Source organism: Cloeon dipterum, chromosome 1 (assembly GCF_949628265.1).
Source record: "Cloeon dipterum chromosome 1, ieCloDipt1.1, whole genome shotgun sequence".
In the NCBI taxonomy this organism is placed as follows: Eukaryota; Metazoa; Arthropoda; class Insecta; order Ephemeroptera; family Baetidae; genus Cloeon; species Cloeon dipterum.
The window spans coordinates 29,651,211-29,674,673 of record NC_088786.1 but is presented as its reverse complement, the minus strand read 5'-3'; the positions used below and the strand labels follow the sequence as shown (position 1 = coordinate 29,674,673).

General features: G+C 46.5%; 1 protein-coding gene across 37 annotated transcripts in view; it reads right to left on the bottom strand.

Moving 5' to 3' along the window:
- shot (dystonin-like protein short stop) overlaps nucleotides 1-23,463 on the bottom strand; it is a 111,223-nt gene that overhangs the window by 11,322 nt on the left and 76,438 nt on the right. For 29 of the 37 annotated variants that reach the window (XM_065475380.1, XM_065475384.1, XM_065475395.1 and 26 more), the window contains 28 exons: nucleotides 23,193-23,421; nucleotides 22,865-23,134; nucleotides 22,635-22,809; nucleotides 22,026-22,459; nucleotides 21,695-21,906; nucleotides 21,493-21,643; nucleotides 21,293-21,376; nucleotides 20,453-20,680; nucleotides 19,495-19,595; nucleotides 10,285-19,411; nucleotides 9,131-9,277; nucleotides 8,080-9,080; nucleotides 7,768-7,968; nucleotides 7,417-7,714; nucleotides 7,152-7,358; nucleotides 6,562-7,095; nucleotides 6,339-6,508; nucleotides 5,252-6,050; nucleotides 4,921-5,121; nucleotides 4,580-4,865; nucleotides 3,536-4,527; nucleotides 3,296-3,466; nucleotides 2,908-3,234; nucleotides 2,520-2,846; nucleotides 998-2,426; nucleotides 374-825; nucleotides 160-314; nucleotides 33-44 (listed from right to left, as the gene is read on the bottom strand). In XM_065475380.1, coding sequence (XP_065331452.1) covers nucleotides 33-44; nucleotides 160-314; nucleotides 374-825; nucleotides 998-2,426; nucleotides 2,520-2,846; nucleotides 2,908-3,234; nucleotides 3,296-3,466; nucleotides 3,536-4,527; nucleotides 4,580-4,865; nucleotides 4,921-5,121; nucleotides 5,252-6,050; nucleotides 6,339-6,508; nucleotides 6,562-7,095; nucleotides 7,152-7,358; nucleotides 7,417-7,714; nucleotides 7,768-7,968; nucleotides 8,080-9,080; nucleotides 9,131-9,277; nucleotides 10,285-19,411; nucleotides 19,495-19,595; nucleotides 20,453-20,680; nucleotides 21,293-21,376; nucleotides 21,493-21,643; nucleotides 21,695-21,906; nucleotides 22,026-22,459; nucleotides 22,635-22,809; nucleotides 22,865-23,134; nucleotides 23,193-23,421 — 18,720 coding nt within the window. The remainder of the gene's footprint in view (nucleotides 1-32; nucleotides 45-159; nucleotides 315-373; nucleotides 826-997; nucleotides 2,427-2,519; nucleotides 2,847-2,907; nucleotides 3,235-3,295; nucleotides 3,467-3,535; nucleotides 4,528-4,579; nucleotides 4,866-4,920; nucleotides 5,122-5,251; nucleotides 6,051-6,338; nucleotides 6,509-6,561; nucleotides 7,096-7,151; nucleotides 7,359-7,416; nucleotides 7,715-7,767; nucleotides 7,969-8,079; nucleotides 9,081-9,130; nucleotides 9,278-10,284; nucleotides 19,412-19,494; nucleotides 19,596-20,452; nucleotides 20,681-21,292; nucleotides 21,377-21,492; nucleotides 21,644-21,694; nucleotides 21,907-22,025; nucleotides 22,460-22,634; nucleotides 22,810-22,864; nucleotides 23,135-23,192; nucleotides 23,422-23,463) is intronic. The other 8 variants (XM_065475413.1, XM_065475411.1, XM_065475412.1 and 5 more) reach the window with 4 other exon arrangements.

Genomic DNA, 23,463 nt, shown 5'->3' with positions numbered 1-23,463 from the left:
CATATATATCACACACGGCTATTCTGACTTGCCTTCGAAGGGATCTGCAGCAGATGAATGAAAAAGAAAGAGGAAAGAAAATTAGACCATCACCATTGAAAATTCAAGAGAAAAATCGTATTTACAAAGGCAATATAAAAATTCCAGTTGAATGCATACCTGTTCAGTGCTTCGACCTTGACCATGTGAGGATCAACTTCAGCCTTGAAGTCCTTGAGTTGTTCAATTTGTCTTTTCACCTGATCTATGTCAGAGCCCAAAGGTCCCATTTTGGCAAACTTGATCTCGGCCTTTTCCAGGAAAGCGAGGAGATTCTGGTGGAAGTAAAATAAATAAATTTGTGTCACATCATAATATAATTTTGTGAACAAACCTGCAGAGTTTCATGGAACTCCATTGCCTTCTCCATGGCATCGATGAGATTCTCCTCCCTCTTGGCATACAGGGCAGTGATGTTGTCCCATGCATTGTCCAGATCTTCAATGTGCTTCTTAACCTCTGGCTTGTCGGGCTCTCCACACATCTTCATCAGGTTTTGTCCAGTCTGCCTGCACTTTTCCACATCTGGTTTGGTTTGGTCAATGTCCCGCTTGATTTCCTGCAGGACCTGTTTCTGCTGCTTGATGGCCGAAGGCTCGACTGCAGGTGGTTCCTGAGACTGCAAGGTGTCTTGCAGTTCCTTAAGAGTGTGCATGACACCCTCAAGCTCCCTCCAGAACTTCTCAGCAATGGCTAAAGTGCCATCCAGAGACTTTCCACGATCATTTGTCGCCTTCTGCACGTCTTTCCACAATTTGTTGAGCCTGTCCAGTTTGTTTCTGATGTCTATAAAAAAATTAAAATCGATTATGCAATATTCAAAACAGCTGTGCTAATATGGGGTATTTTATTTTTGTTTGTGGTGTTTAAATATATTATATTTTCATCGATACTTTGGTTCTATAATACGTCGATTATTTAGTCTCTTAAATTGATTATAAATTTTGTAAGGATTTACCTTTGACGGCCGGATCTTGTTTGTTCTTGGCTTTGCCAATCACGTCCTCAGCAGCTCTCTTAACGGCTTCAAAAGCTGACTCCCTCTTGTCCAGGTCTTCCCCAAGAGCAACATTCTCGTCGATTTGGTCTTTGAGTTTAGGGGGATGAGCAGAAACGGGATCAGCACCGTTAACCGCATCTGCAGCATTGGCGAGAGCACGCAACATGCCTTCGAGCTTGTCCGAGAACTGAGAGCTTTCTTGAAGAGCCCTCTCGAGGTCTTGTTGTCTGGCACGAAGCTCGGCCTTCAAGGCGGCATAGCGGGCGTTGTCAGCCTCCATGATGTCGGCCACCTTAGATCCCTCCTCGGGCGCGCACAGATTGACCAAAGCCTCTCCGGTCTTGTTCAGCTTGTCAACCAAAGGCTTGTGCTCGTTGATAGACTGCAAGAAGAGCTCGTTTCTATCCTGCTGTTGCGCGATCAGGTCAGGCCTCAGGGCTGGCAGCTGCAGCATGCTTGCCTGCTGCTCCATGTCGTCCATCCAGGCTGAAAGCCCAGCGTGCGTCTCGTGGAAGTGCTCAGCCAGAGGCAGAGCCTGTTCCAAAGCGCTGAGTCTGTCCGAGCTGAGAGCTGAAACGGTGTCCATGACTTCTCGCAAGTCCTCTGCTTTCTCACGGATGATGGAGGTGTCCTCGTTCTGGTTAGTTTCCCTGAGGACTTTCTTGGCGGTGGACAAAACGTCACGAACTCTGCCCTTCTGACTTGAAATGTCATCATTGAGGGTCTTGTGTTCCTTCAGTTGGACTCGGATGACGTCAGGATCAGCACTAGGAGGCTCAGCCTCTCGAAGTTGGCCGTCAATTTCACGGAACCAATCAAGTAGCTCATCCAGATCCCCGATGACCTCCATGGAACGCTGCTTGGACAGGTGGAATCGTTCAGCCTTGCGCTGGATCTGTTCAGCGATGGCGTCGAACCTCCTGTTGTCCCTGGTGACCAAGCCTTCAATGGTGGAAGCGCCTTCGCCAGGCGACAGCTGGCACAGTTGGGGACCAACCACATTGATGGCGTCCAGCACAGGCCTGTACTCAGCAAGATCAGCCTCCAGCCGGCGGATTTCCTCCTCTAGATTTTGGCCGAACGAGGTAGAGCCGCTGCCGCCAGTGCCACTCTCGATGGACTGAAGAGCGCCTTCGGCAGCGTGCATCCAGTCCACCAGCCGGGTGTGGTTTTCGTGGAAGTTCTGCACCAAAGGAAGTGCAACTTGAGCCTGCTTGAGCAGATCTGAGCCCTTAACAGTAAGGTCATTGAAGCGGCGTTGGAGCACATCGAGTTTATCTTTGAGCTGGATGGCTTCGTCGTTGGTAATGTGCTTCATTAGTTCCAGACCAATGTCAACAGTGCTGTCCACAGCTTGCTGGTGATTGGAGATGTTTTCAGTCACATCCTAGAAAAAAATAAGTGTTTTATTAATTTTTTAAACATCAGGTTTTTAATTAAAATAATAATAATAATAATTAGAAAACAAAATCAAACTTACAGCAAGATCGTTCATCTGCTCAAGTAGCTTGTCGACATGTACAGCCAGAATCTTGTACTGATTGAGCTTCCTTTCCATCTCGTCCATCCATCCTTGCAGATCTTGGTATGAAATAACTAGGTTGCGCAGACCTGCCTTGGACGCGAGCAGCAAGGCTCCGGCCTTTTCAGAGTCGACAGCCAACGCTGCGTATCTATCACAGGCTTCTTGAAGACGGTCCGCAAGTGCACTGGCTTCGTCGTCTCCAACAAGGGACATCAGAAGCTGTGCAATATCTGTCAGCTCATCAAAGTCTGGCTTCTTGCGAATGATTTCCTTGTGCAAATTCTGGAAAAAAGAGAAATATAATTGTAAAAAACCATAATAAGACCTGATTTGTTTAAATTACATCATGCTCCTTGATGCGCTGCTGGATCATTTCCTCGTCAGTTGGTACAACTTCCAGATCCTTGATTTTCTTTTCTGTCTTGTCCAACCATTCATTCAAGGGAGCAAGTTTGTCCTGGAACCTCTTAGCCACATCCATGGCCTTCTCCAGGTCCTCTTGCCTCTTTTGGGCTCCATTGCACAGATTGTCAAAGCGACCCATCAGTTCCTTGAGCTGCTTCTCAATTTGCTTTCGCTCAGCTGGGTCAGCGCTGGAAGCTACTTCTTGACCCATGGTGAACAGGGAAGACATGGAATTTTGGCGGTCAGCCAACATTTTCCGCAGGAACTATATTTTAAAAAAAGTATTAGAATATAAACTCAGTCATTTAGTTATTAATAAAATATACCTTCTGTTCCTGCAGTTGAGCTTTCACCACCTTGTAGTCTGCAGAGGGTGGCTTTTGGTTAGCGACCATTTCTTCAGTGTCAGTGAGCCATTTGGCAAGGCCATCCAGTGCTTCTTGGAATTTGCCTGATTGCAAAAGTGCAACGTCCAATTTACGCTGCCTTTCGTTCAACTGAAATGGCAAAGATTTTCACAATTGAATAAATTAATTATTGGAAATAAAATTAATAAAAATACAAACCTTTTCCTTGAGGTCATTCCATTTCTCATTCATCTTCTCCAGATCCTTTTCAAGATTGACAGTGTTTACACCAGGGGCGGCACTTTGAATAAGACCTTGTCCAGATTTGTTGCATTCCTCCACCTGGACAGTGAGGCCTTCAATGTTGGCGGAGTGGAAATGCCTGTACTCCTCCTGTTGGCTCCTGATGGCCTCGACTTCAGTTGCAACGGTCTTGAACCTCTTGGTCTCCTCCCAGACATCGCTGATTTCTCTGACAACAGCGGTGTGGATTTCATAGAAGGCCTCCAGCCTCTGCAGAGTGCTTTCCAGGGCGTCTTCCCTGCCCTTGGCCCTCTCTTCCAAGCGGCCAAGCTGCTTCTGCAGAAGCTCAACTTGTTCTCTAGTCGCAGCCACATCAGCAGCGAATCCAGAGTCAACCAGCTCTTCTCCAGCATCCACAATTTGGGTCACGTCTTCTCCAGCCTTGCTGATCTTGCGGACCAGTTTGGCAGTTTCCTCAATCTGCACTCTGACAACCTTGATTTCTCTGGCAGGCGGCTTCATGCCGTCAAGCTCTTCCTCCAATCGAGACAGATCGTGGGTAAGACCCTTGACCTGGTCATTGAAGTGGCCCACGGCAGAGGCAGCTGATTGCAGCTCGCTGCATCGGTCGTCCAGCCTGGCAGCGAGGTCATCAAGACGGTCACCAAGAGCGTCAACATCCTCTTGCAACGACGAAGCGTCTGCTCCGTGCTGGGCGGCTTGGTCAGCCAAATCTCCAGCCTGCTGCTTGACAGACTGCAATGGTGTTTTCAGAGCCGCTGTTTCTTCTCTCAGATTCTTGATCCTTTCCAGCAGTTTTGGATCTTTGGCAGCGCCTCCCAAGGCATCATGGGAAGCCAGCTTGTCCTCGCAGCGGGCCAATGAGTGGGAGAAATCACGAAGATTGTCATTGAAGTCAGCAAGGCGACGGGCTGTGTCCTCCAAGGACTGGGTGCGCTCCAGCAGTTCTATTCAATCAAAGTTGATAAAAAATTCGCAAAAAAGTATAAATTTTTTTACCGTTATTCAGCGCATCCCATCTCTCCTTCATGCTTCCAAGTTCATTACGTACAACATCCTTGTCCATGTCACAAGCGCTGATGAAGGTGTCTCCTTGGGTTCTGTTGTTTTCATACTCGCCAGAATGGCGCCAGACGTCATTGCGGAAATTCTGGAGTTCCTTCAGTTGGCGCTCAATGTCCTTCTTCTTGAAGCTGGTGGGTCGCAAGGTGTCCAGACGGGACTCAGCCTGCTCCAGCCAGGGAAGGAACGATTCTTGTCCCCGGTAGAATTTGCGACAGTGTTCCTAGAAACGAAATGTAATGAAAATTTCTGATGGGATAGGATGGGTATATAAATACCATGCAAGTCTGCAGCCTGGTGTTTCTGTCCACTGCGTCCTTCCTCAATTTCTCCCAAGCCTGCTGAATCTTGTCCAAATCTCTCTGGAGGTTCCTTTCAGATCCAGATCGTTGCTGAGGGGACTTGGAGAGTGTGTCACGGCCCTTGTTCAAAAGCATTATAACTTCATGCTCCTTGGCCATCACGTCGCGGTACACAGGCTGGAATTGAAATATTGGTTTTAACGAAAATCAAGGTGCAAGTATTGGAATATGAAGTAAAATTTAAAATATTTCTCTAATTAACAATTTTTTAATATTGGTTGTTGGAGATGGCAGTGCACAAACATACCTCATGGTGTTCAAGCTGCTGCTGCAGAACATGGCGGTCTGCAGACACTAGAAGCTTTTCAGAAAGCTGACCCAGTTCATCATTCAGCCAGCCCAAAGTCCTTGCGCAATCTTCTCCAAATTGACGGCCGTCTCTGAGGCTGCCCTCCAGCTCGGCCTTCTTGAGGTCGAGTTTCCTTTGGATGCCCTGGTACTGTTTGTTGACCTGAGCCAGTTTGCCTTGAATCTCTGATCTGGAAGCAGCATCGCCAAGCACTTGGCACAGTTGTTCCCCTGCTGCTTCAGCGTCGGCCAACAAAGGTCTTTTGCCTTCAAGCTGTCTTTCCAGGTTCTCCAGTTTCCTGAGCAGCTCCTCAGGCTCCTTATCCATGGGAAGCTCATCCAGTTCATCAGAAATGGCTTGCAGGGCTTCCTTGAGGCGAGCCAAGCCGGCGTCGAATTCGCGACTGGTGTTGGCAGCAGCGCCGAGCGAGTTGGCGCGGTCTTCCAGTTTGCCCAGAAGATCAGCCCAGCGTTCCAGAATGCTATTGACCTTGTTTGCTACCCTCTGGCCGTCTGGAGAGTTTTCATCAAGGTGGTTCAAGACTCCCTCTCCTAGGTCAGTCAGATGCTTCAGCTGCGGCTGTTGTGTCCTGAATTCCTCACGCAGAACCTGCACTTGCTGCACCTGACTTTGGACCATTCTCGAATCGGAAGAAATAGGACCCAGCACAGTCATCATGCGGTCCTTGGCAGTGAGCCAGTTTGAAAGCTGGTCGTGTGTGTCGAGTAAGTCCTTCAGGTCTTCCATAAATTTGGTTCTAAAATTTAAACCAATTGAAGTAAATTAGCAGCGTTTGTAAATATAACATTTGAGCTAAACAATTAAATCATTAAATAAATATAAAGGGATTTTGAGCTTTGAAAATAAGGCAAGTAAAAATTTCGCACTTATTAACAACAACTCAATTTTAAAAACGATTTCATGTTACAATTAGCCAATTTAGTGCATTTAAAAAATGATAATTTTAAAAAATTAAAGGAAAGTTCATAAAGAAAGGAAAATTATAATTTTAACCAAGTCTGTAAATGGTTCATCAAACACAAACCTGTCCTTGCAGCGATCTTGCAGACCCTTCCATCTAGAGACAACATCAGTCAGTTCATCTCGCAAAGTGTCAGCACCAGGAGCATTCGGCTTCCGCTTGAGCATGTCATTGACCTGGTTGCGAGTACTGTCCAATAGGGACTGCTTCTCGTACATTTCCTCCATAATCGCCTGATTTAACAAAAAATTAGGAAAAAGGTTTTTAGGCGAATTAAAAATTTTACCTTAATTTGGCGAGCAACTTTGTCAGCTTCGTCTCTGCTTTGGGGCACGCTCTCCTTGGGCAGCTGCCTTTGGATTTTGTCCAAAAATTGTGAGAGGGCTTTGAGGTTGTCAAGGTGCTTTCTGATTTCATCCTTGAGAGCCTCAACTTCTGTTTGCCTGTCAGTGAGCCGGGAGCCCAACAGGGTATACCTGTTGTTGATCTCAACAAGCTGCTGCTGAACTGGACTTTCTTCCATGTGGAAACCGTCCTGAGAGGATCTGCGACTGCTAAAGCCACTGGAACCATTCGGTGATACAGGACTTTGCATGCTATTGAAATTGTTAGCCAACTTGGTCGGTGACGGGCTTCGCGCATCCTGCGACCCACGCCTCTGGTTGCTGACAGAGGGCCTTTTTGTGGGACTGAAGGCAGAGCTGCGCCTACGGTTAGGCGAGTCAGGCCTTTCACCACGCAAGAGCGAGTCATATGCATTGCCCAGGTCATTGACCTTGTCAATGGTGTTAGCATAATCGCGATGCTCCTTGACAAGAGGCTAGAAACATAAAAAAGTTAGAAACAATTTTTCAAACTAAATATTTAGTTGCTCACCTTGATCTCTTCAGCCTGTTTCTTGATGGAATCTGGCTCGATTGCCACAGGAGCGAGTTGGTTAACACGGTTTTCCATGTACGTGAGCCACTCAAGAACTTGGGCGCGTAGCTTTTCATACGCATTGAGCTGCTCGGCACGAGCCTTGCCCAGCTTCTGCTTCTCTTCAAGAATGATGCCAAAGTCTTTCCACTGATTTTCGAGGGCCTAAATAAAATTGAAAGTGCATTAAAACTACCGATTTGGTAGAGCAAGAAGAGAATACCTTAAGCTTGTCCCTGACTTGATTGGTATCAGTAACATCTTTTTTGGAGACAAGAGCTTTGCCTGCTCTTAGGATTTCCTCAAACTCTGGTTTCTTGGTTTCTCTCGCTTGAAGAGCCTTGTCAAGACGAACTTGTTGCTCTTCTGCAGGCATCTTGGAGGCAACCTCAACAGCATCAGATATTTCAATCAGCCAGCTCTCCAAGGCATTGCTCTGCAGAGTCCATTTCTCAAGCTCGACCGCAACCTCTTCGAGGAACAAGCCGTGCTTGTTGACTCGCTCGACCATTTTATCAAATCTAAAATATATAAAAATGAAGATCCCTAGAGCATTACTATTTTTCCTGCTTACCTTGTGGTAACTTCCTTGAGTTTTGTCTCAATTTTCTTGGCAACCCTTGGATTGCTGGCAGTGGCAAGAAGTTCTTGAGCGGACTGAGACACTTTGTCGACAGCTGCGCGGTGGGAATCAATATCAGCCTGCAGCATTCGATGCTCTCTGATTTGCTCCATCAGTCTTTCCTTAATAAGGCTTGCAGGACGCGCCAAAGATCTGAAAGGAATAAAAAAGTTAAATTTTGGAAAATATTTGTAATATACAAAATATTGTACAATTTTGAGTCATTTCAGTATATTTTCAGCTGTGGGCAAAAATAATACTCACTTTAGCTGTCCTTCAGATGCATTCAGCCAGCTGCCCAGATTGTCAAGAGCGTCTTGCACGCCTTGACTCTGCACAAGCGCAATGTCAAGAGCTTGGCAGCGCTCAGTAAGCGCATCAAGCAACTGCCTGTATTTGTTCTCAAGCTCTCTCACGGGCATCTCCAAAGCATCGGCATCTTGCGCCGACAGCTCGCCCTCCAGAGACTTGATCAGAGACACTGTTGTTTGCACTGCAGTGATGATCAACCGCTCGTTCGAAATGAACTCAGTGTGCAGAGACTTGGTCCTAAGCAGCTGTTCTTCCACGGCTCTGGGCTCAGCACTGACAGGCTCAGCAAGGCACTTGTTTGCTCTTGGCTCAGCCTCCTTGAGCCATGCTCTGGCCTTGTCCAGGGCGTCCTTGTAGTCCTTCTGCCGACCACCAACTCCGGCAACCCTATCTTGAAGTTTGTTGGCTCCTGCGAGCAGCTCCTGGTAAGCCTGGGTGACATCTTGCAACTCCTGCTTGACAAGAGAGGCCTTTCTGGGCTCCAGATGGGACAGTCTCTGTGGAAGGCTGACTCTGTACTCGTTGAGGACGGAAAGGTGATCCTTGGAGTCTTCCATGAACTTCTGAGCTGCCATGGAGAGGAAACGTAGGTCGGCCTGGTGGGCGATCACATCAATCACAAACTCCTTTGTGGAGTCGTTGCGTTGCAGGGTGCCCAGGGCCTTCTCCCTATCCTCCAAGCTCTGCTGGGCCTTGGTAAGCCAAGTCGTGAAAGTGCGAAGCTCATTTCTGTATTTCGTAAGGTCCTCTTCGCCGGCAAGCAGCTTGCGCAGGAGCTTGTCACTACGGTCTGAGGCCTTTTCGTACCGAGACTTGAGCTTCTCAGCGTTCTTTTCGAGTAAAACGACTTCGGTGCTGGAAAAGACGTCTTTGCCTTCAGCAGCGATCTGGCGGGCTTGGTCCAGGCTGGCGGCCACAGGCCTTGAGTGTTCATCCAGATCGTCTTTGATGCGCTGTAAAATTTCGTGAGCACATATTTATGTTTCGTTTGCTTTATTCTTACCTTGACATCATTGATTTGATTTTTGAGCTCTTCAATAGTCTCCTTGAGCAAGTCCTGGTTGGCGAGCTGCTCTTCGATGTCAGCAATCCATTCCAGGAGTTTTGATATTGTCTCATCACAGTGGCGGTATTTCTCCATCAACGCTTCCTGCAATTGTACGTATTTGTTAGCCCTTAAGCAAATCATGCAAGCTGATAGCTTCTTCAAAAGGCCCATTTAAGCAGAACCAGGTGCTTTTTAGGGGATGATAATAAGAGCTTTAAATTTGCAAAAAAACACATCCAGCAGGCACTAACTTTATAAAAAAAAGGATGCAAATGTGACAAACACAGTAAGCCATTCTCTTTGATATAGCTCAATTTAAAATGGGAAATGTGTGGTTTATTTTATGGGAAATAAATCTGAGCATGAATTTGAGTGTCGTTTCAATCTTAGGATCGTTTTTGTTAGTCCAATCTCTCTCACACACGTTTCACTCAATTAAGGCTAAGTTAGTTTTTATAATGAACAAAGTATGTTCAAAAATAGTACAAACAAGAAGTCCTGCAAAATAAAGAAATCAACAAATAAAATAAAAAATGACAAACACAGCATTTTAAAAATTGAGATTTGTTAGCCAAAAACCTGTAATTTATTAATATAACGTGATTTTGAAAACGATGAAAATTGTGCAGATTAGTTTTCGCCAATAACACTGGGGAATCAGGCACATGTTATTCTGGACATCGAATTATTTTCTTTCCATTAAGTTCTCAGTGTGCGAACGCCAGAGAAGTTTAATCAGCATGCGGTTTCAACATTCTTTAAGCAGCCCACTGTATGAATTAGCGAGGGTGATAACCAGGAACGCGTTTTATGTTTTTTTTTTAGAACATTCCTTTTGATTCAAAAGCCACTATTCTATTAATGAACGGTCAACAATTTTAGTTTCGAGTATGCATTTCCCATTCAGGTTTAGGGGTAAATTTAGAATTTATGAATGTTTCATTCCATTAACAGCATTTTAAGTCACAGCCAGCCAATTTTAAGTCATAGCGAAGGTAAGAAGATAGCATAACACTTGATATCATTAGCAGAGCAAATCCACGGATTACTATTATGGTATTTTTTAAACTGATATTGCATTCAATGCTGATTTGGCTTTGCTGGCTTACCCTCGCTTCAGCCGCTAATAAGTATCCCCTGTCCAACGCCTGTAGCAGATCGATCTTGCGTCCGCTTGAATTTTCCATCATTTCTCCGAGTTTGGCGTCAATTAATTTCGAGGAAATCGCTTCAGGGAGGGAACTAACTGTGCCTGATTGCGCGTCTTTAACCATAGTCAAACTGGGGTCGATAATTCCCGTTTCAATTGTTTCGGACAGGGTCAGTTTTTTATTGGTGAACGGATCAGTGAACTTGCCACCGGCTTTTGGGTGGTATAACCCGTATTTCAGGGTTTCAATCAAGGAGATTCCGCGCTTGGGGGTGACGATCAAGCCGGTCTCTGCAGCCACTTTGAGTGGGCACAGGTGACTGCTTGCTGTGTTGATCACGTTGGCTTTTTCTGCATCAACCAGCCCCTGTTTGTACGCCTCAGGCAAACGCAGGAGCTTGCACTTTTCTGTGTCTTTCACAAGTGCAGAATCAGGGTCAATGAGCCCGGCGTTGACCGCGTCCTTTAAGGTGAGCAACTCGCCAGAGGTCGGGTCTTTGAATCGGCCCGTGTTGATGTCAAGGTGGCCGAGTTCGACCGCGGAATCAAAGGTCAGTGGCTCTCTGAGGAATAAAATGGTACCCTGGTCGAATATAATTGTGAGTGTTTTGACTTTTCCACTTTGCGGATCAAACATGGCTCTCTTGTTGAGGTCGATGAGTCCTTCGTTGAGCGCTCTCTTGAGCGTTTTGAATCGTCCTGTTTCTGGATCTTTGATGACTGCAGATTCAGGGTCGATGAGTTCGGATTTGATTGCTTCTTCAAGAGTGCATTCTCTGCTGGTTCGAGGATCTTTGAAGGTGCCCTTTAGAAAATCGATTGAGCCGCGACGGATGGCTTGTTGGAAGGTGATTGGTCTTTCAACGGTAACTAGGAGAGCCCTCGCAAGAGCAGTGTCGAAAGTGTAAGATTTTTTAGTTTTAGGATCTATCACGCGCCCTTTGGCGACATCGATGTCACCGTCTTCAATTGCAGAGTTCAGGCTCTTCAGCTGACCTGTGAGTGGGTCTTTCAGCGCGCAGGTATTTCCATCGATGAGACCATGCAGAAGAGCTTGGTTGAGATCGAGGTAGTCGCCGATGTCAGGGTCAATGAACTTGCCACTTTCCGGTCTGAAAATTCCGCAGGACATTGCCTCTGCCATTGAAAGAGGCTTTTTAGCAGTTACGATGAGCTGGCGCTCTTGGGCCTCTTTCAAATTGATCGAATGAGATGGTTTCACGTCTGGCATGTTGTACACGCCAACATCGGCATTTACCAGACCTGCTTCAATGGCTTCAGGTAGCTTCATGTACGAGCCAGACTTAGCGTGCTTTATAATAGACAATTTTGGATTTATGAATTCTTCCTTGCAGGCTTCGCTCAAAGCGAGTTTGCGTCCACTTGACGGATGAACGAATTTCTTTGTTTCATTGTCATAAAGACCCATTTTGATGGCTTCGTAAAGACCAAATGCGTTTTCAATATCCACAATCAGTCCTAGTTCTAAAGCTTCCGATATAGAAACCACAACGTCAGAGCCAGGTTCGTGAAAACTACCTGCGCGGCGATCGATGATTCCTGCACGGCAGGTTTCCACCAAAGACATTAGGCGGCCTGATTTTTTGTCCCAGAAGCATGGCAGCATAGGATTGATAATGTATCTGCGAATCGCCTCGTGCAATGTAATTTTTCTGCCCGAGTTTGGGTCAGTGATTTTTCCGCAAGTATCATCGTAGAGGCCTTGGTGAATAGCCTTTTGCAATGAGATTGCTGCTTTACTGTCCACGATCAGTCCCAAATCAAAGCCTTGCGACAAAGTTACCTCGACGTCTCTTTCGTAGTCTCTCAGTTTGCCGGAATCGCTGTCGATGAAACCGGCGCCGATTGCTTCGGCCAATGATATTTTCTTCCAGAAGCCAGATTTGGTGTCTCTGACGTGGACCGATTCTGGGTCGACGAGGCGACATTCGAGAGCCTCTTCAAGAGTCAGCCATTCTCCAGTGCTGGGGTCAAGCCACCTCGCTCTCCTTTCGCAAAACACGCCTTTGGCGAGCGCCTCGCTCAAGGACATAGGCACACGCGCCTCGATCAACAAACCTTGGTCAAAAGCTTCTTGGAAGTCGACTCTTTTGAAGCGACCAGTTTTCAGGGTTCCTGCTTTCGCGTCAATCAATCCGTCCTTCATGGCCTGGACGAAAGTGACCAATTCGCCAGTGATGTGACTTTTAACCAAAGTCGAAGCTGGGTCAATGAGGCCGCCTCTGATTGCCTTGTCAGTAGATAGCTTTTCTTGTGACTCTGGACTAATGAACTTGCCTGATTTTGGATCATAAAATCCTTTGAAGACGGCTTCGGGCAGGGAGAATTTACGTTTGGCCGGAATGATCAGGCCGCGCTCGAGGGCATCATAGAAGTGCATGTCGGCGCCGTTGGTTGGGTCGGTGGCCATTCCTTCTTTGGGGTTGATGATGCCAACTTTGATCGATTCTCCGAGGGTGATGATGTCTCTTGACCGCGGGTCTTTGACGGTGAGAGCGCTTCTATTGATATCTCCCTTTTTCATTGCGTCGTCAAGAGTGCAAGTTTCTCCGATGGTCATGAGACCCGTTTGGGGGTCATAGCAGCCGTGCGCCAGCGCTTCTTGCAAGGACCACGGTTTCTTGGTGCTCATTATGTAGCCTTTTTCCAATGCCGAATCTAATTTCATTGTGTGTGGATAGGTGACGATGCCTTCTTCGTCGTCCAAGAGCTTCGTTTTTACAGCTTCGTCAACAGGGACCACTTTGCCATTGAGATCATTTTTAATTCTAGAAGTTGAGCAATCAATGAAGCCATCTGATATCGCCTTTTTAAGTGTAATTTCATCTCCACTGGAAGGTTCGAAAATTTTGCCGGTGGCAGGCGAATATATTTCGAGTTTAATCGCGTCAATTAGCTCCACAGGGTCTTTCACTGTTCTGATTAGCGTTTTATTAACTGCGTCGTCCAAAGGAATTTTTTGCTTGGTAGCTAGATCATTGTATTTTCCGTCGATTGGATCAACGATTCCATTGTTCATCGAGTCTTCAAGAAGCTCGTACTGGCCCTTGATGGTGTCCTTGCACTCGGTGCTGAAAACGTCTACGATACCACGCTTAATTGCTTCATCTAAAGTGACGTCATTCTGCGTCAGTGTGTCTTTGATTAGCCCTGTTTGGCTGTCATAGAGCTTTTTCTGCACAATCGCTTGTAGAGAGAGTGGTTTACGTTTGCTCACTATCAGACCGTTGAGGAATGCGACTTTCAGCTCAACCTCTTTCTTCGTTTCAGTGTTGATGATCACGCCTCTTTGTAAGTCAATTATGCCAAACTTGATAGCGTCAGAGAGAGGGATGATGTCGTCGTTTTCAGGGTTTCGAATGTTAATTGAGCGTGGGTCGACAATTCCAGTAGCGATTGCGTCGGCAAGACTGATTTTCTCCCCCGTTGTGGGATCAGTAAGGTCACCAGTTTCTGGATCGTAGATTTCGTTTTGAATTAGCTCTGTCAAAGAGAGAGCAGGAGTCCTCGATTCAATCGAGTCGTCCATGATATTCTGCTCTTGAATCAAACCCATCTCGACTGCATCAAAGAAAGAGATGCGCTTTCCAGTTTTTGGATCCACAATTTTTCCAGTATTTTTATCAATTAGGCTACCAAGGACTTCTTTTAAAGGCTTGAATTCGTCAGTGCGCAGATCTTTGATAAATGTGGTCTCGGGATTGAACACTCCATCAGCAACTAATTCGTGGAATGCGATTGGTTCTCCAGTTGCAGGATCTTTGAACGTCCCACTCTCAGGGTCATAGATTCCTTCGTTTACAAAAGAGTCTTTGTCCAAGCTGTAGGTCGTAGGAGGGTTTCTCACTTCTTCGATGAGATGAACCTCGAGTCGTGAAACAATTTCCACGATGTCTTCAGGAACTGCAAGTCCACAATTCAATGCATCTTCCACGGTCAGAGGCTTTTCGATGGGAATATGGATTGTGCAAGTGCGCGGTTGAATTTTTTTATTGCTGATTGCGTCTTTCAATGAGCACTTTTCATAAACCGGCGTGGTCTGGGACGATTTTATTGTAATTATAGGAGATTTCTCTTTCAATGACGATCTTCTTTCTTCAACAGGAGATTCTTGCTGCGAGATTCTTGAACTTTTCACAGCGTCCACTATAGCTTTTCCAGCCAGAATTGGTGCTCCAACAACAGCTAATAGTCCTAGTTTTGCAGCATCTTTGAGGCTGAGAGATTTTTCTGAGTGAGAATCTTTCATGAAACCAGTTTGCGGATCAAGCAAACCCTTTTCAATTGCTTCTTTAGTTGTGAGTTGTTTTCCGCGAGTAATGTCATAAACGACCGAGTCTTTGCCTATTAATCCAGCATCAACAGCCTCCACAAAGCTAAGCGGTTTTCCAGACCTTGGGTCGGTAAAGGACTGTGATTCGGGATTGTATAATGAATCAAACGCTTCGATCGCATTCATGGCTCCACTTGGTTGAGCGATTGGAGCCAATTTAGGGGCGGTGTCGAGAAGTCCTTTAGTGATTGCTTCTTCGATTGATATTGTCCCGCTGGTTGGATCACTGAAAGTTCCATTTTTCAGGTCAACCAGACCCTTTTCGACGGCATCTGAAAATCCCATTTTTATTTCTCTCGTGCTGAACTCTTTTTTGACTTCAGACTCATCATTCACCACGCCTAAATCTCGTGCTTGATCTAAAGTCAGCACTTCTCCAGTCTTCACGTTTTTCACTTCGTTCGCGCTGACAAGAATAAAGCCTGGTTTCAGTTCAATTGTTTTCGTGGTGATCGTGTGATACGAAGTAACCGTTTCGGTCACGGCAGTGACGGGCCCAGAGAAGCTGGAGAGGTGATGAGGGACCGGTTTTACCACTAACAGGCCAATTTCGACTGCTTCTGAAACGGGCACCTCTTTGCCCGACTTTGGATTGGTGAAAGTTCCATTTTGACTGTCGATCAAATTGCACTGCAGCGCTTGAGTGACTTCAACGCTGTCTGGTGAAACCGGATGCGGAAGGGCCATAATAAAATCGTCTTTGATAGCCACATCAATTGGCCTTCTCTTGCCAGTGATGGGATGGATGATTTCAATTGTTTCAGCGTCAACCAGACCTCTCTGCAAAGCCAACGGGAATGTCATGCCAACTGGAGGCAAAGGCAATGCGTCTGGCGAGTGCTTTGTCGGCTGGAAAAAATTGTATTCGTTCACAGCAGTGAGCAGATCGATCGGGAATTCTCTTGTGACTAGAACAGTTTCGTTTGCATCAATTGATCCATTTTGAATGGTTTCTGCTAGAGTCATTGTCTCGCCAGTGAGAGGGTCGTTCACGGGTGACATTGGGTCCACAATATCACACAATAAAGCTTCTTTCAGGGAGAGCAGAGTTCCTGTTTCAGGATGAATGATCTTTCCGCTGTCTTTATCTACCAGCCCCTGCTCAACTAGCTCCGGTATGGACAAGGAGTGAGCGACTGGAATTAGCAACTGGCCAGATTGCGAGTCCAAAATTCCCCTCTCGAGAGCCTCTGAAATATTTAATTTTTCACCTCGTTGGGGATCTTTGATTTGTCCTTGGCTACCGTCGAGTCGGTTTTGAGACAGTGCTTCGTCTAAGCTCAGAGACGCACCTTCGGGTCCTTGGAGCTTTTCAAGCAGATTTGCGGTTTTCTCGTCAATAAGACCTGAGTCGATTGCATCTTTTGGCTTCACCATCTTCTTGCGCATCTTCTGCAATACGACAGGCTTTGCTTCGCGCTCTGGTGACTGCGTGAATGACCTAGCTCTGCCGATGGTAACACTGTACTTGGGCTCTGTTGTGACTCTTTCTCGCGTCTTTTCAGCTTCTGAGGGCTCCATGTCTTCGTCTTCAACAAGCAGAGTTTTTGTTTCAACAGTTCTCTCTTGCATGATATTTTTATTACACAGCTCTTCAAGCTGTTCGGGTGTGATGAGTCCTTTTTCAAGTGCATCTTTGATTGGCACTTCTTCGCCAGTCTGCGGATCTTGGATAATGATCGATGTTTTCGTTGTTTCAACTCTTGATGCTACCATTTTCTCTGGCGAAGGGTGGCCGTTTTTAATTTCTTGGTAGATCTTCTCGTCAATAATTCCCTTTTCGAGCGCTTCTTCCAGTGGCACCTCTTCACCTGTGCTCTGGTCCAAAATGGTAGCGGTTTTCTTAATTGCTCTTTTCACTCCCTCAGCCACTGCCATTCCTGCGACCAAAGGGGCGCCGATCACTGTCACTATTCCAAGTTTAGCAGCGTCAGTTAGCGAAAACTTGCGGCCACTTCTATCACGGTATTCGCCAGTGTGCTTGTCAACGAGGCCCTTGCGAATCGCCTCATTAATATTCAGTTCTTTTCCAGTGTACGAATCTTTAACTTTGACCAAGCGTGGCTCTATTTTTCCTTGCAGAACGGCCGTAACGAGGTTGGTGGTGGCTGCGCTGTCATTTTCATTTTCAGGCAAGAGCAACACGGTTGCGGACGTGGGGTCGAATACTACCCCTGCGCTCACTCGCACTGGATCAACCGGTTCGCTTCCAAAGGAGTCAACAGCGCTGTGGATTTCAATAAATTGAGACTCATCACTGACATCTGAAACCTCCAGCTTGTCAGGTCTGCCCGTCACTTTCGTGATTTTAATCAGCCTGGAAGAAAGTGAACTGTCGTCTTCAACTTCCATTCTGCCCTTCAAAATCACTTGCCGATTTTCAATCGCTTCTTTCATGGTTATCTTCTTGCCAGTTTTCTCCTTGTAGTGTCCTGTGGCATCGATGATATGTTTATCCAGGCTCCGCATGAGAGATATCAAACGGCCGTTGCTGGTGTCCACCGCTTCAGCAGAGTCCGGATTTATGATGCCTAACTTTACGCACTCCTCGAACGAAACGAGCCGATCGGTACCTGGAATCGTGAAGAGTCCGATCACGGGGTCAAACAGTCGCTGGTCGATCGCCTCCGACAAGAACCACCCATCTGGGGGTAGCTCAAAAATGCGTCTGTCAGCGCCAGAGGGGGAAGGACTGCTGCCGCGCCTGGTTTTTGTCGGCGAACCTTCGGTCGAGCTGCTTGGGCGCTTCTGTTGCTCCTTGACCGGCGACTGCTCCTTGCTGGACGGCCTTTTAACTGGCGACGGAGTGCGCGAACCGCCACTGATGAGCCCCTGCTGGGCAGCTTCTTGGATTGACATGATTAAGCCAGAAGAGGGATGCTTGAAAGTTTCGGCGGACTCGTCGACCAAGCCGCGCCTGATGGCCTCTCCGTAGCTCATGGTGACTTCTGTGTTGGTCACGCCACTTGACGTAACGGTAACGTAGCGTTTGATCGTTTTTGTGACGGTCGAAGTGGTCACTGTAATGTCCAGGAGACCTGAAAGCAGTGCGGCGCCTTCGGGCGTAATTATGTTTTTGCGGATGGCCTCGTCCACTGAAATGGGATGGCCGTTCTCTAAAATCTGCCCCGTTCTGGGGTCTAGTTTCTTTCTAATCACAGCATCAATCACAGACAATTCTCTACCTTTATCGGTCATGCCCACTTTTCTGTTGAGCATTTCGAGCACTTGCGGCTGCACTAGCTTCATTTCAACGCCTTCCTGGAGGGACAAGCTTTCCCCTGTAGAGGGATCCAAAATAAGCTCACCTGTGTTTGGGTCGAGCAAACCCCGGAGAAGTGCAATATTCAAACTGACATACTCGCTTGTGTCTGGATCACGAATTCCGTCTATGTCGAAAATCATTTTTTGAGCAACCGACGTTATCTGGCCTTTGTCAGCGGCCTCCGGTATTGTGAGCAGAGTGTCGGCTTTAACATCTTTGTACTTCCCCTCTGGTAAAATAATTCCGGAAGCAAGGGCTTGTGACAGGGACAACAACTCTCCGGTTGCTGTATTGCTCACAGACCTGGCGTCAACGTCCAAAACGCCTGCCGCGATCGCTTCCAAAATACTGATTTTGCGCCTGTGTGTTGGACTGGTAATCTTTCCGTCTTCGCTGATCAACTCTTGGTCGCAACAGTCCTTCAGAGTCATCGGTCGAATGATCAGTTTCCTTCTGTGTGCTTCGTGGAACGTGAGGCGCTCTCCAGAGGCGCGGTGTTCATACCGGCCCTGGATAGCATTGATGATGCCAACGTCCATTGCGGTCTTCAGGGTCAGCTTGACATCTTGGGCTGAGTCGACGACCTCCCTGATTCCAGGATTTACAATGCCCTTGTCAACTGCCTCGTCAAGGGTCAGTTTCTCGCCCGTTCTTCGGTCAACTAGCTGCCCTGAATATTCCTCCACCAAATTCTGCGTGATAGCGTCCGACAAAGAGACGCCGGGTGTTCTATAGATGAGAGTGCTTGTCGTGACCGTAATCAACCCCCTATCGATCGCTTCGGAAAGAGGGATAGTCAACCCAGTGCTGTGGTCTACGTAAGAGGCGCTTTTAGGGTCCAAGAGACCCTTTGCGATGGCCTCGTCGATGGTGGGAGGTGCAGCAAGTAAGCAAGAAAGGAGGGGGCTTACCTGTTCCCGCCTGACGAGTCCAAGGTTGTAGGCTTCTTCAAAGGACAGCTTTTTGCCAGTGTTGGGCTCTACAAACGTGCCACCCCTTTCAGCCTCCAGGATTTCTTTCTGGATTGCTTCTAGAAGGGTAGTGGGCCGATTGTCGATGTCGACGCCACCCGGGCCCAACAACTTTTGGGCCAACCTCTCTTCGATGAGGCCGGCCGCCACTCCCTCACCAATGCTCATTCTGTTGCCCGTTCTCGGGTCTATCAACTGACCTGTCCTAACATCTAATATTCTTTTGGCTATGGCTTCGGCCAACGTCAAAACCTCCCCACTTCTTGGGTCAATAATCCCCTTAGTTTGACTCAAATCTCCACTACCCCCACCAGGGTCACTTGAATAAATCCTACGTACTGAGCGAGTTTCGGAAAAGACTAGACTGGTTCCATTGGGATCGTAGTTGCCGTTTGTGCCCCCATTGTGATAAGGACTCTTTTGCGGCGAGCCCTCTCGGGAGTGGACGATGACTTTGGTCGATCTGCTGTGTAGTGGTGAAGAGTCGACAAAGTCCCTGAAATTGGTTAGTTTCCAGTTAGTTCGTGAGGCATGGCAAATTGAGGGTTAATTTGGTATTAATCCAGCTGGGATAATTACTGCTCGTTATCTGTTATTCTTGGATCAGTGCCGATGTCTGATAAGTTCAGTTCGGTCCTGAATGTGCGGAATTCACGCGGCTTCATCTGCGTCACAATGAGCTGAAACAAAATTCAAAAGTAAAACTGCATTAATTTTTTTTCAGAGTAAATGCATCTCAATGAATCACGAACTAACAAAAAAAATTAGCAAATGCATAATATTTAAGAATCAGACGATAGTATCGTGCAAAGTGAAGAAGTTCAACACAAAGTTGACTGATCGCAGTGAGCTTGTTGTTTTAAAGTGAATAAAAAACAATAAATCTCTTAATCATTATTTGCAGTCAAATTTGGGAGATGATAATTGTTAGTAATAAATTTCGTTGAGATATTTCCAAAAGTGCCAGTAGAAATTTAATTTATATTTGAAATGACTGGATTACACATATGTATGGAACTGATGCGGTATTTCACGGCTCAAAGTAGCGCTACATTGATTTGTCGAGAGTTTAAAAGTGATTTTTAACTTGTTAAAACCCGCACAAACAGGTCGCCTACCGTTTTGGTTGAAACGAATCTTTTCTCCATGTTTTCCAACTAAAACAGGCACCTTTCCCACAGAAAGCGGAGCACGCGTGTTAAAATAAGTTTCAATAATGATCTCACTGGCGGAGTTTCGCTTATGCTGCGGCCCACTCCCTGGTCGAGCTGCCAAATAAGGAAAAGGCGCTGCTGCTGCTGCAACATCACCTGTATCTGCCCTGCCGCCCACTCAAGGCGCCCACGTTCATATTCAAAAAACACCCATGTTCACCACTACATCAGTTCCAACCGCAATTAGCGTGATCATAATCAATTTCAGCTCCCATGAGAAAAGTACTAATTCTTTGCAAATACGGTTTCAACGCCTCATTATTTGCATACCGCACGTAGGCGCTTTTGCAGGAATAAAAATGAAAAACGAATGAGCAGCCTACCTGGACAGCTGGGTCATCAGGGTGCAGAGCCGCGAACTGCTTCAGTCTATCTGACAGAATGTCCAGCAGACTCTGGTATTGGTGGTTGAGAGTGTCCAGCTGCTGGCTGACGACTTCGTCTCCTGGCGGGGACGACGAACGAGGCTTTTTCGTTTGTTGGCTGGCGTCGAAGCTCGGCTGCAATTCCTCGACTAGCCGCCTGAATTGTTGCAGCCTGGACGCGTAAATCTAGAGAAGGTTAGGGGAGCGCGGTTAGAGAGCCAGTTAGTCCTGGGATCAGGGGGAGCCCAGCCAGCAGCATGTTTGACGTTAAGTAGTGTGCCTTTCTCCCAGCAGTAGTAAATTTTGCGTATACTTTTTTATATTTTAATAAATTGTTACTTCTATATGAGGACAAATTACATGCCGCAATAAGGTCCTGACAGGTGTTTTGTACAAACCTCCTGAAATTCACCTCTATTTACAGAAGGAGAGATTTGCTTATTTACACTTCAGAAATCGAGTTCCAGGCGTCATTATAGAGGCATGCAATTTGTTTGAAGTGTTATCATATGCGAGTCACTTAGTGAATTTCTTAAGATTTCAGAACAATTAAATTGAAATATAGTAAAGGATTAAAAATTGCTTTGACTCGCTGTGTTAAAAATAGAATTTCCGGGTGCCTCGTTTGCCAATATTAATAAGTTACTAGATAATTTGATTAATGAGGCCAACAATTAATCACAGATATAATATTTACAAAATTATGGTACATCGAATCTGTATGGGAGAGTAGAAAAAATCAATATCAAAACATCCACTCAATCATCGTTCACTCAGGGTTAGTGTTCGGGGGCGTACCTTTGCCTCCCGAATGAATCTTGATCCTACCACATTGACTTTCTCTAATTGTGGCATGTGTTCATTCACCTTTTTATAAAGTGCCTGCAAAATATTTTAAATTTTAAGGAAATTACAATCTTCAAGTGGGCAACTGCTGAATGTGCCTGAATTTTGCAATCATTAGTGTCCGCAGGGCCTTTCCAGGCATCTTAACTTACTGTTGTTGGCTCAATCTGTTCTCTAGCCAATCCCTCCAGGGGAGACAGAGTCTTCAGCTGCGAGTAGCTCTCATCAATCCAGGTGACCTCCTGGGTATACTGGCTGCTGTATTTCTGGAGGAGCTCATAACCAGCTTCGCAGCTGCGAAGTCTGTGAGGATTCGCTTGTATTCTCAGGCAAAGCGGTAAATTCAAAAGTTACCTTTCGACCATCTGGTTGCAAACGGAAGCCCATCTGCTGGTAACTCTGTGGACGTCCTGTTCCAGCCTGTCCACGTCCGGATGGGCTCTCTGGGAAGCAGGTCTGGATTTTTCGACCAGGCGCCTGGTGTTAACCACGTCATCACCCAGTTGGTCGATAATGTGCTGCTGTTGCTGCATGGTTGACTGCAGATGCATCAGCTGCTCGTGCATCTGAAGATAAGAATTAATTGATTGATTAGTTGCTACTTTCTTTTGAATATTAAAATTTTAACGTGAAACTTGAAAAATTTGCAAATTAATTTTTAATTTAACTTATAAGTTACACTTACATGCTGGAGTGCGTCCAAGTCAGATGGCATTTCTCTGTATGCAGCGAGCTTGAGCTCGTATTCAGAGACAACAGTTGTGGCCTCATCAAGACCGGCTAGAACGATTTCAACACACTTCATCCTTTCAATGTAAAGATGAGATGAGCTCCACAAAGTGGTCCACTTGTTGATGATGGTGTCCATTTTGGTCTGCATGGACTGCGACTTGCGAGGAATGGAGCGGAACGCGTTCTGCACAGCCTCAACCTCGGGCTCTAGCGACTGCAGTCGCTGTTCAAGCTCCTTGTGGTCGATGACAAGGTGTTCAAGGGTGTCAACGTCTCTGGGAATGATAGCAACGGATCGCATAGCCATTGTGTGCTCGATTTCCTCCAGCTGAGCCAACAGATTGCTCGACTTCTCATTGAACAGGCGAGTCAGCTGCTTCATTTCCTCTGCAAAACAGACAAATTTTATTTTCAGCACTGAAGTGCTTCAGAAAATTTAAATCCAACCGTCAGAATTAATCAAGAATAAAGTTTCTGGGTCTGCGAAAATTAATAAAGATTGGATAAATTTTGAGAAAGGTGCGTTTGAAGTTGTCAGTCAACGTGAGAAAATTATTCTTACCTTCCAACTTGGCCTTTCGCTCAAACTCATCAAACAGCCTGTTAACCTCATCCATTTCTCTACGCAGTCTGCGAAGTTGAGGGTCATTAGGGTCTCCCTCTTGCAGAAGTTTGTCAGCATCTTCGTTCAGAGCCTTACGGATGGCGTTTCTTTGTTCTTGACCCATGGCAAGGAACTGGAAAATGTTTTTATGAGCAAATCATATCTTTGTAAAAGTAGAGACACTATACCTGCTGCAGGTCCCAGCTCTTGACAACCTTGATGGTGGCAAAGATCATGTTCTGCCTCATGCGGAGCTGCTTCTTCTGCCACAGGGCGACTGAACGGTCAAACTGCCTCTGCAGCCTCTCAGCCAAGTCGATGGCATCCTTGCATGGAGGCGGCAGGCTGAAGCAAACGCCAGGCACGCCAGCGTCAACATTGTGGATCGTGGTCACCTTCCACTTGCTCCTCTGAGCATTGTCGTGCAGGGTCACTTGGTCTCCTTTGTCAATAGAGACCTGCCAAACAGAGGCCTTGGTAGCGAGGAAAACTCTTGCAAAAATTACTAGTGCTTACGTTGTTCTGCTTGTAACTGCAGATGGCAGTGACTTTCATGGGCCTGGAAACCGGCTGCCTGCGCTGCTTCAAAGGAACCACGTCCTTGGCACGGTCGACGAGGGCTTGGACGACTTCACCGTAGTGAGCCAGCTCCTCCCTGAGCTCCTGCATGCCCTTCAGAAGCCTTTCTCCTTCATCAAGAGAGAATTCGGACACTGAATACACAGAGTTAAGAACTTCGTCTCGCCTGAAAAAATGGAGTCATTAAATTAGGATCAAATGGCAGAAA